This window comes from Talpa occidentalis, unplaced genomic scaffold (assembly GCF_014898055.3).
Source record: "Talpa occidentalis isolate TD23 unplaced genomic scaffold, MPIMG_talOcc4v2.1 talOcc4.11, whole genome shotgun sequence".
In the NCBI taxonomy this organism is placed as follows: Eukaryota; Metazoa; Chordata; class Mammalia; order Eulipotyphla; family Talpidae; genus Talpa; species Talpa occidentalis.
This window is the reverse complement of record NW_023601104.1, coordinates 64185365-64200225: the sequence shown is the minus strand read 5'-3', so window position 1 is coordinate 64200225 and position 14861 is coordinate 64185365. Positions and strand designations below refer to the sequence as shown.

Genomic DNA, 14861 nt, shown 5'->3' with positions numbered 1-14861 from the left:
AGTGCTGAGAAAACACCTGTTTGGAATGATACAGTATTTGGGGGGAGACGATTAGAAAGATTCCATAGGATCCTTCACAAGAGTCTATGAATCTTTAAGTAGAAAACACTATGGATGAAATCGTGGGAGGAACAGAGGGCCAAAGTTATTTAAATAGTTTTACGTTGGATAGCTCACACCAATTTTCATTCTTGTTACTGTCTTATGCTACCCAGTGGTGCTAGTAAAATGAGGTAAAAGTGTGGTAGACAATAATAGTGCAATCAAAGAGTTTTCCATATGCTTCTTTCAGCATTACCTCCATAAAATATACCAGAACAGTGAGTATACTTCTAAAAAGGAAAATTGTATGGCAGTTTTTCTATCGCCTATAAACAGATGAAGGAGACACAATGAAATTGGTCAATAAAAGCTTTAGAGAATATCTTCTCATAGACATTTACAATCAAGATGATATCACAAATTACTTCATTTTGGTACACATTATGTTAGCAAACTCTTAGGTTGCAGGCATGGTCTTGTATATGCTATTTGAAGTTTTCCTTTTTATCTGGATACAGATCTTGATAGTGAATCTCTTGATGATAGATGTGCAGATAGTTTGTCCCGGAACTCATGAAGATAATTATATTGCTGAAGAAAGTCAAGATATATTGAACTACACTGTAGAAAACGTGTTACCACAGTAGACACAATACTTAGTAGGAATAAAAAAATTTGCTAATAACATTTTTACATTGTTTAGGGTAAGGAAGCATTTGTATCATGGAGGAATTGCATATAGTGTGCAAAATTACTGCTTTTTAATCTCAAAAACAGGAGGCACCATGAAATACAAGTGAATATCTTATAAATCTAAAATTTTCCTCCTACTGGCAGGAGCAAATAAGATTAAAAATAGTACTCGAAGGCATTCTTTTGCTAATGTATCCCGCCCCCCCCAAGTAGAGGAATAAGTAGGGAAGAGAGGGTACTTTCTATAGCAATTAACAGTGGTATAGTCAAGAAAATCGATTTCTTAATTTACTGAAGCCCTAGTTTTGTGCTATTTGTAATGACAATCCATTTGGAACATTTTTCATCATAGACTATTAAAACATAGCACTAAGCTGAACAGATAAGCAAAGATTTTTCAAAAAACTGAATAATTCATTTGGAGTTTTAATGGATTCCCAGAGGGAATTCCAACTTTGCCAATAATCTCATTTCATGTAACTATTGAGAAATTTAAATTGAGAACAATACAGAGAAAAACTTGTTTGTCACGGGAGGCAGAGGTGTCGAGTTACAGACACACATATTATACCATCTTGTTTCAGAGAGACTATCTTGAATTTGAAGCACAATTTGATAATACAGGGAGTTGCCTGTTTTCAGCCCCATATATTGAAGTGGATCCTGTGTGGATTAGTTTTATGAATGTCTTTATTAAGTCCTGAAAATCAGGCTACTGGGGAAATTTATCAGTTACAGTAACTCACACATATGACAGTTGGTTAGACCCCTACCCTGTGAGGATACATTCTTTAGTGCTTCTTGTTCTGACTAGTTCTAAAGCTGAGACTGGGTGCTTGGGAAACGTGAGCAAATTAGCTTTGGTGAAATTAGCTTTCACTTTATTATAAACAAACTGAAAATGGCAGAATATTTTCAGTAGCTTGGTTACTCTATAATGTCTCTGGGGCACTGCCACTACAGTGTTTCTGAAGCATTAAGGGGAAAATAAATTGGAAGATATCACTTTGGTGACCCATAGCAAAGGACAGTTGGCGTTACATTTTTTGTATTATAGTCATCTATCTTTAGTAAATGTTTTGGTGATATAATAGAATCTTCATTAATAGTTCTGATAAAATCTACCCAAGAAATAATTAGGGTTACAATAACCATCTCATTTTTCCATTCCCAGAAGTAAGTGGGTAAAAACTGAATAGTAGTACTCTTAAGAGTGAGATGGAAAAAGTTCAGAATTTTCCATAATTTGTTTGAAATACAGTTTTTTCCCCCCTAGATATTCAGGTTATAGTTAAATGTAAAATAAAAATATAAGCAGCTGACATGAATAATAGAATGCTTTCATATTTTCATTTTTGATTTGGATTTTCATTGCCATTTTGATGACATATTTACCCTGTATTTGTAACTGTCTTCTCCTAACCACAACCACACAAAAAACACCTGCCTCCTTACCTTTATGGTCTGTATTGCCCCAGATCCTCTTAGGTCTCTCAGGCTGTCTATGGCTTGCTGTGGTGATACTGTGTCAGAGAGGTATAGGAGGAGACAAGCGGCTACTAATAGAACATGATAGAAAAACAGTGTATTATTAAATAGTCAGAGGGTAGAGCACTACACATTCATCAGACTAGACCAGCCTGGTGCAGTTGTTCCAAATGAATTCAAAGACTAAAGCTTTTTAATAAGAGTTTTTGAGAGAGAAACTGACTAATGACGTACTGAATTAAAGTTTAGCACTGGCTTCATCCCTAACAGCTTTATTGAGTTATAACTCTTATAACACAATTTATTTAAAGTGGATTTAGTACATTTTACTTTATTCACAGATATATTTAGCTATCACCAAGGTCAACTTTAGAATATTTTTATCATCTCAAAAAAGAAAGTCCTTTTATGATCATCTGCCTATCACCCCATCCTCCCTGTCCCAAGCAACAACTAATCTATCTCTGCCTATTCTAGACATTTCATATAAATAGAACCATACTCAATGTGGTCCTTTGTGACTAACATTTCAGTGTGTGTTTAAGATTTATATACATTGTAGCATGTATTAGTATTTCATTCCTTTTCATGGATGAGTAATATTCCATTGTATATAAATTTCATTTATCTACTTGTCAGTTGATTGACATTTAGATTGTTTCCAGACTTTGGCCATTATGTTCATGAACAAATTTTTGTGTAAGTTTACATTTCCTTTGGGTATATGCCTTGGATTGAAATTGCTGGGTCATACAGCAACTCTATATTTAACTGTTTGAGGAACTGGCAGACTATTTTCCAAAGCAGGTGAACCATTTTACATTCCCACCAGCAGTATATTAAGCTTCCCAATTTTTCCCTATGCCAACACTTATTTTCCCATTTTTAGATAGTAGACACTCTAATGGGTGTTAGTGATATTTATTTTTTTAAGATTTTTATTTATTTATACAAGACCTGAGGTATAGGCCAGATGTGCAGGAGGGTGAGAGCACTCACCAGAGACAGAGCGGGGAACAGAACAGGCAGACTGACCAAACACACTGATGAGGGGAGCAGTGGGCGAGACAGGAGAGGTCTGCCGTGCCATGTGGGAATCTCCCTGGTCGGCTGGGTTAAACCCTCGCCACAGAGGCTGAGGACAGGTTGGTTCATACTGCAGCACTCAACCACCTGTGCCACCAAGGAGGCCCGATATTTTGGTTTTGATTAGTATTTCCTTGGTGATGAATAATGTTAAGCTCTTTTCATATGTGTTTTGGTTGTATGTGTAAAGTAAGTCCTAATTTAACATAATAGTTTCTTGGAAACTGACTTTAAGTGAAACTACGGATAATGAAAACAGGTCATTGAATATTTGTTCAACAATGGCCAGTATTGTTTTTATCTTATCAACATTATAACTAATAGATTTCAACAAAAGGGCCTCCCCTGGTGGCGCAGCGGTTGAGCGCTGGGCTGTGAGACTGCCCGCAGCCTCTGCAGCGCTGGTTCGTTCCCAGGCCACCTGTGAGGGTCCCACAAAAAAAAAAAAAAAAGATTTCAACAAAATGACATCACTTGAGGACCTGCTATATTTTGTTTGGCAAAATACCTGTTCAGATCCTTTGTTTATTCTTAAATTGTTTGTCTTGTTATTATTGATTTATAAGAGTCCTTTATATAGACTAGATATAGGTCCCTTATTAGATTTCTTCTGCAATTTTTTTTTCCATTTTGTGAGCTGTCTCCATTTTGATAGTATCCTTTGAGAAACAAATTTTTAATTTTGATTCTGTCTAGCACTAAAAGGAGTAACTTAATCTAGTGTAACATTTCATTAACTTTTTTTCTCCTCAATACATTTAAAAAGGTTGCAAGGTTAACATACAGTAATGAACTATGGTTGTTACACTTATGTAACTGTGGATATTATTTAGAAGTTGCTATTTGTTTTGTAACACCCGCATAAGGAGAGCATTAGAAAATAAGAATGCAGGTGCTAAGACTATCGTAAATTATGTTTTCCAGACTCCTTCAAAACATAAAAAATACTTCCCACTCCTACCCAAATTTTCTAGGAAACACCAACTTTAGGGCCTTGGAGTATCCTTTGGGTGTGTTTTGTCTTATTTTAATATAAAGTGAGCAGATGGTCTAGAAATAGGAGTTTGTCTACTTTGAAGATTAAAAAAATTGAATAATGAAAATATATTTCTTACCAAGACAAGATCTCCCAAGTCCTCCATAACAGCTGAAAGGAAAGTACAGTTTTGAAATTTGCACATTCATCCCATCCCAATAATTTCTCTTCTTGCCTTCTATTCTAACTCTAGTGCCTAGCACCGTGGCTTGCATGCAGAGGTCAATACATATTTTTGAATCAGTGGAGAGCAAAGTATGCCTATTTGTTGGGAGGCATTCTGAACACCTCTGAGGGTCAAGGTAAGCTGGGCCTTTTTACTGACCTCTTTAAAATCCAGGATCCACACCTGAGAAGTGGAACATGTTACTAAATAGATACCAATAGGTTTTTTACCAACTGCCACTTAAATTATTTTCCTCTAAACAAACCTTTGTATTTAACTCTTTTATCTAATAGGAATGCAGGAGAAGCATTATCAAAGGTGTGCGGGTGGGCTCCAGAGTCTCACTGCCTGGGTGGAATCCTGGATCTAGCTGTCACTTATCAGATGTGTGAACCTATGCAAGTTATTTCACCTGTCTGGACCTCAGCCTTTCCACTTTTAAGATGGTCACAGCAACAGTCCCTGCATCATAGCGAGCATTGAATGAAAGGGTTATAACAGAGTTTTCACAGAATAAGAAGTAAATGAATGTTAACTACTAAAAAGTTATTATATAACATGGGAAGAAATTAGGAGCTCTGTGTACCTGGATTGTCTACAAAAATGAAGACTAATGGTCAAAGCAATAAAATCATTTTATAATTTCCAAAGATCCTCAAAAAATTCGTTATGCACACCTCAGTTTCTTAGAGGGTCTACTAAACCTAATTTGATGCTTGATGACTTAGGAACATTAGATGAAACCGCAGATACAGATCTGTGACTGGGTGTGAGACAGAGGATCAAACAGATAGTGACCCTTAAAGTATTTGAGAACTTGCCTACTACAGAGTGGCCCAGATGTAGGCTTGCTGCAGAGGGATGAAGATCTACCATGTAAAGGTAAGAGAGGTAGAACACTTCAGTGGCTTTCTTGCAAGATTAATACTACTTCACACCTTCCCCTATTCTTGTCTTTCTTCCTCTTGTTTGATTTTTACTCTTCAAAACCCTGCTCAGATTTCACTGAAATGCCTTTGAACCCCTGCAGAAACCACTGCAGTCCCATATGCTCTCACACAGCCGTGAAGTTCTGGTAGTGTCGCTAGATCTGGGAACTGCTTCCACATGTGCTTTGTATTCAGTGTTTGGTACATGGTAGCTCGCTGAGTTGAGCTCCATCTCCCAAAAGACCTAACTCTTGGAGGAGTGAATGTGACCTTATTTGGAAATAGGACCTTTCCTGATATAATCAAGTTTAAGAGGAGGTTATTGGTGCCCTAATCCAATATGACTGGTTCCTTGTAAGAGGAAACACTGTATTAAGAGACATACATGGAAGAAGGGCATGTGACAGTGGAGGCAGAGATTGGAGCAATGCAGTTGGAACACGGAATGCCAAGGGTTGAAGGCTATCATAGCTAGGAAGAGCCGAGGAAGGAGTCCATCCCAGGGAGGGAGGCCCTGCTGACACCTTGACTTTGGACTTCCAGCTTCCAAAACTGGGAGAGAATAAATGTTGTTTTAAGGTATCAGTTTGTAGTACTTCATTATGACAACGCCAGGAAGCAGAATGATTGACATAGCAGGCAAGCAGTGTCACTGATTTATAAAAGAATGAAAACATCCAGGGAGACCCAGTGAAACACTGTTAGACACCACAGTGAGAAAACTACCAGATGCTGTTTCTGAGGGATAAACTCGAGAGCTGTCTAGCAAGGTAAGCCACTCAAAGACGGCAGGCAACTGTCTTTGTCCAAAAACATTAGTACTTATCTGAGCTAATTTGATCTTGGGAAACTTTTCAGCTTTCAAAGATTCATTAGAAAAATAGCAGGATTGGTTTGAAAAATGGACTAAAAAATTGGGAAATATCTTACACTGTTACTTATCACAAAATTTAATACTAACTATTCTAATATTTTCTTTTATAATTACTACTAGATGAGAGATGATGCTTTTCTCTAGAGAAAGTTTAGCAACTACACAGTGTAGGGGGGCTTCTAGTCCTCTAGTCTCTATTCTGTAGGTTATAGTTCCCTGTATATTAGAGTTTTGTTTGATCACAAACAAGTGTGTTTCCCCAAAGACCCTTGTACTAGTAGGTTTGCTTTCAGAATGGAAACTTGGCAGGAGGCCCCTGAGCTACAGATCTAAGGAGAGAAGTTGATTGGGCTTGCCCTTCCCTAAGTGCCCTCAGTGTTATTTGGTGAGGTCTGTAGACCTTATTTTACTATAACACTGGTATGACACTATGTAAGTTTCAGGCATGCATCACCGAGAATTGGGGTGTGTGTGTGTGTGCGTGCGCTCATGTGCACGTGCACATGCTATATTAAGCTCACCATGTAGTCTAATGCATGGTAAGGTCTGACCTTAGGGGCTTTGAGGTATCAAACTTTGTGATACTCTAATAGTTCCAGGAAGGATTAAGCTGCTTACAAGGATACAAAAGTACAACCAGCACAGGGGGGGGACTAGTTTTCTCCCTGAAGCTGGCTCATGCTGGTTCTGGGTGTTTCACTTCTGACACAGCACATATTGCTATCGGCCTCAGCTCTCTTCTGATCTTTGCATTGCTACTATCTACCGCTGGTTGATATTCTCTTCCTTTCTCCAAGCTTCTCTCCCCATTCCCACTCCCCAAACTATTTTGTTTTGTGTTAGACTTTTACACCAGCAGTTTGTGTATAACCATCAACAGTGAGAATCCCCCTTTCATTCTGATAGTAAATTTCTATCATCAAATATACTTTTCAAGTCATATTTTTAAGATTGCTTATTGCTCAGGGATGATTACTGCCATTTTTTAAAAAAATTGACTTGCTGTTGGAAGCAAGTGAGCAACTGAAAGATTAACCATAGGTGTTATTATGAAACAAGAATGATGCCCACTTTTGGGGGAGGGAGAGGGTCCCCAGATGATAACTAAAGGTCTAAGACAAAAGGAAAGAAAAAAATCAGTTAAAAATATTCTAAACATTTCTAAATCTATTCACTTATTGCCCTCGCTCTTTAAAAGTAACAGTGCCAATCTGAGTGCCTGCTCTGGATTAGGCATTGTGAGTAACTTTCATGCATCATCTCCTTTCCATCCTTGCAACAAACTACAAGGTACATAATAAATGAATAAGGATGCAATAATTCAAGAAATCATTTTGACTGGGACATTTCATGTAAAAAAAGAGAACATACTGTATTAGGGTTTTTCGGTTATTTTTAAGGCAGATTGCAAGCTCCTCCATTATTTCACAGCAGCGGGCTATGTCAGGAGTCCCTCCATCTGGGATTGGATGATGATGAGTGATAATTCCATACTGTTGGTAGAGGTCCAAAAGGTTTGGAACTCTATATTTTGACAGTTCCCCTCTGGTGCAGAAAACAAATATGTCTTGTATACCATAACTCTTTAGTTCTTCTGCCAACAGACCAAGATACACACAGACACACATGTACAGAACATCACAAATTTAAATATGGTGATAAGGACAATATGAAGTTAAGTTTCTAAGCCAAATTAAGCCAGTATCTATCAATATGAAGTGCTTCTTGATAATTCAAAACAATACTGATTTGTCTTCAAATAAGGGTAAAATGGAGTTACTAAGCACAAAACAGAAATTAGAAACATCTGAACAAAAGGAGATTAAAATTAAACCTGACTGTATAAGTCAGAATGCTTTCTATTGAATTTTCAGATGAGTCAACTATTTTGCAGTTCTTAAAAAAAATTTTATAATACTGTTTTAAAATAAAATTCTAAAACACCTAATATTTCAAAGTAAACTTTTGAAAAGGGATAATAGCTTATCTTTTGTTTGTTTTCTTTTTTCCCGATCAGCATGGTTATGGTGCCAGAGCCTTTGCATTCACCCTTATATTTGCATGCTACCACTCAATCATGTATTCAATTTTAAGGATTAGGTCTCTAGGAAACAGGGTATTAACTGTTTAAGAATTGTGTAACTTCAGGGTATTCTTTAGAAATAAGTCATTAAACTCCAGCATTTACCTTCCTCTGCCCATAGATAGTATCAGTATATTTTTACAGTTTTAATGACTCATCATCCCTACCTGTACAAACTAAATTCAAACTTGCTTTTGTTGGAAAACAGTTCTCACAGAGTAAAATCTGTTGGATTGCTTCCCAGGTTCAAATACTCAATCTTGATTTTTTAATAAACTCACTTAATTTTGTTGGGCCCGATTTAAAAAAAAGAATAGTGTGACTTAGCTAATTTCTCTGAAATGATATTAGTCATGCAGTAGTACTCTAGGTTATTCCATACACTGGAACTCCCTTATAACAATAGTCACCATAGAGTATTTGGTTCGGAATGAAAACTAATTCTGATTGATCTGAACCCCCATTCTTTCCCTATCTCCTAAATCCAAAAACCAAGAACATTAAGCTATTTAGTGTTTAAGTACAATGTGTCTTTTATTATGAACCTCTTGATCTTCCCTAGTTCAAAATGAGATGTACTGCAAGCATAAACTACATATCTGATTTCAAAGACTAAGTACAAAAAACCGTCTCATTAATAATTCATTTTATACATGAAATACAGTGCTACTCTAGACATTGTTACATTTTTGTACTTGCAACAGGACTTAACCTATTAAATTGAGGTTAAATGATTAAGTTAATATACTTCATAATTATTAAGGCTAGGTAATTTTTTATTTGCCTTTTGTATACAACAGATAATTTCTACTATATAGTGAATTTCAAGCTTTCTTAGAAAAAAATGAGACAGAACCATAGGAACTGCTGCAGGGAGATTTCGAGATCTCTCCAACACACATTGTAAATGTGCATAATTGGTTCTTGAGCCAATAATTTAAATAATATTTTGCTTATGACTTAAATGTTTTCCAAATGGAAATTTTCTACCATGATGGCTGTCTCTAAAGCAGAAAATCTTTACAAATACTGCAAGGGTGAAGTAATCTACTAGCATCTTTAAGCCTTTTTTCATAGGCTAGGAACAAATTAGAGAGAGTATATTAGCAAATAGAAATTCCAGAACAATCAGACCAAAATTTTAAGATTTTAAAAATCAGATGAAGCACGGTATATACATTTTTGTTTTGGTATATTTTAAGTATATTGGTTGACTTACCAATTAAGTTTGTGATATTCGAGGTCAACCAGAATAAAATATTTTGAAAGTCCAAATTTGTATCTTGAAATATGTAAACTCCATATTGGGAAGGCTATTCAGTATATTTGTGAGATTTGAGGCTATAAGTGGTCTGAACACCCGAGGGCAAGTGATGATCAGCCCCTATTCTACCTTTCTGGATGCTGTTTTTCTAGATGCCGTCTTTCTAGAGCTTGACTGTCTAGATGCTGGCTTTCTAAATTTTCTATCCAGGACAGACAATTTCACTGCTACCTCTGGGTTCTCAATTCAGATTTAATTCCTATCACCACAGTCAAGTCCATGAGCAGTTATGTTCAAAGATGTGGACAATGCAATGTCAGTTTTCTATTTGCACTCTCATATCAACGTACACATACACTTCTCTCACATCGACATACCTCAAAAATTTCTATGTGTGATATAACTACAACAATCCATGAAAAGCAACAATCCGTGAAAAGCAATGCCATGTTCAGTAAATGATGAGTTCTCCAGGCCCTTCACATTTCTTCACATATTAGAATAAATCAGTGGTTTGAAACTATGAAATACTGAATATTTATTAAATATATTAAGAAGAGATTACAGTTTATTCCTTTTGAGAAAGAGACTTTCAGTGTTATCTAAAAATAACCTATTAATATGGTTATCTCAAATTATACCTACCTGTATCTTTTTGGATATTTCTTCTAACATCTTTAAATTTACAACCTGTAAGTAGTAATAAGGCAAGTGAAAAAGCCAGGTTCTGGTAATATATAACAAATATACTGAAATAAATATATGGCTACTTCAGACAGTCATTCCACATGATCATTTATATGTTTCAATGCCATTTTGAATATGAACTCTAGGGATATAATTCCAGGGATTCACAGCTACCAGTTGCAGGAACTTTCAAGGATTTTTTCATTCTGTGTGCTTTCTGTAACAAGATCCTGGCTGAAGCCCTACACCTCACATTGTACCTCAGTGATGAAGCTTTATTAATTTAAGTCAAATGTAGAATTACTATCAAATTATTATCAAATGTAGAATTATAAATGTGGGTCCAGAAAGGTTTTAAAGTAGATCTATGTTCCTTTTCTAGTGCTGTTGGCCTGGAAATTCTTGTATTATTCAGTACAGAAAATGATGTTAGCTAAACAAATTAATTTAAAGTATATTAATGGGAAGCTGATTACAGTGTTTCCTACCTGGAAGAGCACACAAACCGAGAAACTGAGAGCAATTCACTCGTGACAGGGGTAGCCTGAAAAGAAATTATCAAGTTTAATTCAGTTTTTAAAACATTCTAAGTGGAAATTCAACTTAATCAAGATGTGTGCTTGTTACTGAAGAAGGGTGTTTTAAAGTTTTACAATAGTCACAAAACAAAAATTCATAATTAAATGTAATGTGTTGGTCACAAAAAGACCTAGAAAGATTGGAAGTATCAAAACGGGAACTTATTTGCCTTGTTACTATTTAAGTCTGAAAAATGACAAGTGAATTAAAACTTATCTTAAAGATAATAATGCCTGGATTGTCTATAGCTGAAATAAGTGTACTGAAGTTACCCTGTGAGATACATATTTTGAATTAGTAATCTTAGGTAAACAAGCTCGGCAAAGACCCTCTGATAATTTCATGCCCGGCATTCATTCTACATTACAATTTTAAGATTTCTTTGTCGGGTTTCTTTAAACATATAATTTCATATGCTAAAAATCACAGGTCACACATTCTTTGTTTTACTGGATTTGGCTAAAATGAAATAATCTCATGATATCCTAGTCCCACTTTGTAGTACTCAGGAGGAGCAAAGGGGGCAGAGACTCACCTTGTCTGCAAAACTAAAGATGAAGATACAGAAAAACAGGAGGCATCATATAAATACCACCTGACTTTGAAAAACAGATGCATTTTTGAGTTTAAAATGGAGGTTAGAATGAGGATTGAAAGGTAACCCTATTAGATAGCACAACAAAAGAACTTTAGGAATAACACTTAGATTCTTTTCTCTTCCCAGTAGGGATGGTGCTTTCCTAAGGAGGGAAGTTCTTACATTTGCAGAGGTAAGAGAAAGCACTTGATTGTTGGTTGCAGAGAATCACATCTTCACTGCCAAGATGTGAAAGTTGAGTTTATTTAGAAAAATCTGTTTTTGTTATTGTATCTCTAATAAGGTGGCTTTTATCTCAAATAGGAATAGGTACATTACCGTAGCAAATAGTTCTAGGATTTCACTTAATGATAAATTATGTCTCCGGCTATGTTTGGTATACTATTCTTTTGTTGCAAAAGAATAAGTAGATTTTGATAATAAATGGGAACGCACTCCAATCATATCTCAACTCCTTGCTTGTTTATACTATGCTTTTCTCATGCATAAAGGACTTCCCCATTTTAGCACCTTCTCCTCCCACCCCACCCCCCAAATTAAGAAAAGCCTTATATTAAGATAGTAAATGAATCATGGCGTTAAAAGATCCCTTAAAGATTAGAATTATGTAATCAGCAGAAGAGAATCATCAAATATTTTCAATATGTGGCCTATAATCTACAATGATTAGGATGTACATATTAAATATTGTAGCCCATCATTGATCAGAAATATTAACATACCATGATATCTGAATTGGAGTCTGTTCATCTTCAATAGGATCTTCATCTGATGAGTCAAACTCACTTGTTTGCAATGAACTAGGCTTCAAAAGAAATCAGTTGTGTTAAAAAAAACTGTAAAGAATATTTACAGATGAAAGGCTAGCTGAACCTTTCATAAACACTCACTGAATGCAAATTTGCAATTTATTCAATCTGGAATATCAGAGAGATTGGCCATCTTGATAACAAATGATTGCTATTTACCACCATATTAATATTCACGGCACTAGGCAGTGAAGAATTGGGACTGGGAACTAGGAACCTGGCTTCTGGTCTTGGCACTGCCACTCATTTTATAATCTTGGACAAGTCACTTCAGTTATTTTGAATTTGTTTACTGCAACTATAAACGTGAGAGGACTTGTTCATTAGTTCACAAACATTTAAGATAAATAGCTTGCTTTCAGTACAGATGGAGAGACAGATGTGTACACAGATTATAGAAGAAAGTTATAAGGACTACAGTGGACACAAAAACTGCACTTCAGAAAAGGGAGCAAACTGCTACTTATGGAACTGGAGAAAGCTTCACAAAGGAGATGTATTAGTTGGGTTTTGAAGACTAACCAAGATGTATTTAGGCAGATAAAGAAGGTAAGACAATTAGGTCAACGGAGAAAGAGCTTGTGGATTCAGGAATTGTGATATAAAAGTAGAGGAGTTGAGGCTAGACATGTAGTTTTTACCTGATCTTTTTCTCAAACATTAACCCCCAGACAGCCTAGTAATTTGGTGTGGGGTAGTACAGATGGAATAAACTGCCCCCAATTTGTGAATAATTAGACTAGAGAGATTGAAATTAGCTTTGTATGCTGATCTAAGGAGTTGGAACTCAAACCAGTAGGCAGTATTGCCAATGGAGATTGTTGGAATTTTATAGGCCCATAAAAACACTCGTTTCTTTTACTCTGTAGCTGAAACCAGTTGAGAGAAGAGACACTGGAGAGGCAAATGGAGATCAGTGTGTTAGTTTTATTACTGAGTGTCAAATGGAGGATGTGGCTTTAAAGCTGTGGTCAAGTGAGCTTGTCAATTCTTCACCCTAGAATTAGCCTCATCCACCTAGTCACAGGCAGTCATGGACAACCCAGGGCTCTCTTGTGGTAGAAAGCACCCCAAATGGCATTTTCTGCAGAGAGAAGGGAAGAGAGGGTTGAGTCGCTTGTGTTCAATTCCTCCCAAACCCGGATGAGACCACTCCCTCTTCCCCTTATGGAGTCAAGTGGAGAAAGAGACAGACTGCCAGGAGTGAAGGACAGCTGACTTCCCTCCACATGAAAGCATGGGGATTAGCAAGCGGAACCACCCCATGCCCTTTCCAGCTCTGAAGCTATATTCTCTAACACTCTTGTTACTACAAGATCACATTACAGAGCGACAGAGCGAATTTAGACTATGGATTTAGTTGCTTTGGAATTATCTGTTATATTATCAGCTCAATACAAATGAAGTCCCTGCAACAGGTAGATACCTTGAGCCAGGCAAGGCTTCCGTTTCTTGCATCTGTTTTTCCTTTTTTTTTTTTTTTTTTTTTTTAAAAAGCGGTTGATGAGTAAAGATTTTGAATTGGTGTGAACCATTCATCAGGCTCTCCCAGCTAGGTTTACAGATGCTAACATAGCTGGACATTTCCACTCTCCTAGGAACAGTGATTCTGAGCCCAAAGAAAGGGACCCAGTGCCAAGTGGCCCCCAGGAGAAGGTGACAGTGGCGACACACCCACAGGCGGAGTTTAACAACTGTCTTGAAGTTCTCTCCGTCTGCGGCGAGGATCGCTCCCCAGGGGGTGCTGGGCAGCTCCAGACAGGGTATCAGGCAGACTAATATGCGCAGACACCAAAGCGCTCTATGCCATGCGTTTTCTCTGTAATACCTGCTCCACCCTCTTCTGGCAAGGCTTGGGAGACCCCGGAGGTGACAGCTCACAGCCCACAACAGACGCACAGCGAATGTCCATCTTCCCCGAGTCCAGCACCGACCCTGTCCTTCGCAGCCAGCGCTCTCGCGCATCCCGGGCAGCGCCACCTCCACCTCCCGGACCCCGACGGTTACTGCGCGAGTCGTGCGGCCATCAGGCTCCGGATGTCTCCGGGCCCAAGAACTGGCCGCAGGTTCACGCCCGTCCCTGCGGCTCCGACCCTCCCCAGCCCCGCCAGACTCACCGGCTTCATCGCTGGCCGCCCACTTCGCGACCCACCGCCGCCTACCCCGGGCAGCACCTGCGTCTCAGCACCAGCCCTGCGCCAAGCCCGCCCCTGATTGGTGCACCCGCTGTGAAGCGAGACGCGGGGTCCTCGAGGAACCAATCACACCCTCCTTCTGTTTCTTCCTCCGTCCCCCACTGTGCCCCGGCTCGGCCTCTAACCGCTCATTGGTCCCCAGGTAGCCTTTGAAAGACGCGCGGGAGGAGGGCCCCGTGGTACGTTGATTGGCTAGGAGGGCGCCCTCCGCTGCCAGTTGGGAGGGGCAGGAGCGGGGCGGGGCGCGGGGCCAAAGTGCTTTGGGGATGCTGAAAGCCGCGCTTTCTATTGGCAGGATTTGCAAGTGGTACCAGGGTAGGGAATTTGGTTTC

At 38.1% G+C, this 14861-nt stretch overlaps 1 protein-coding gene across 2 annotated transcripts; it reads right to left on the bottom strand.

Moving 5' to 3' along the window:
- Nucleotides 1-401: 401 nt before the first annotated feature.
- On the bottom strand, nt 402-14555 carry CDKN3 (cyclin dependent kinase inhibitor 3). Of its 2 annotated transcripts, none has more exons than XM_037503366.2 (8): nt 14452-14555; nt 12248-12330; nt 10837-10892; nt 10307-10351; nt 7686-7908; nt 4425-4456; nt 2191-2294; nt 402-633 (listed from the first exon to the last, which is right to left on the bottom strand). In XM_037503366.2, exons 1-8 carry the CDS (start codon nt 14458-14460, stop codon nt 547-549), a joined length of 639 nt encoding a protein of 212 aa, XP_037359263.1. In that variant the 5' UTR covers nt 14461-14555; the 3' UTR covers nt 402-546. The 2 variants fall into 2 exon arrangements, with proteins under 2 accessions (XP_037359263.1, XP_037359265.1); XM_037503368.1 differs by lacking the exon at nt 14452-14555 and adding an exon at nt 14163-14345.
- Between the last annotated feature and the right edge of the window lie 306 nt (nt 14556-14861).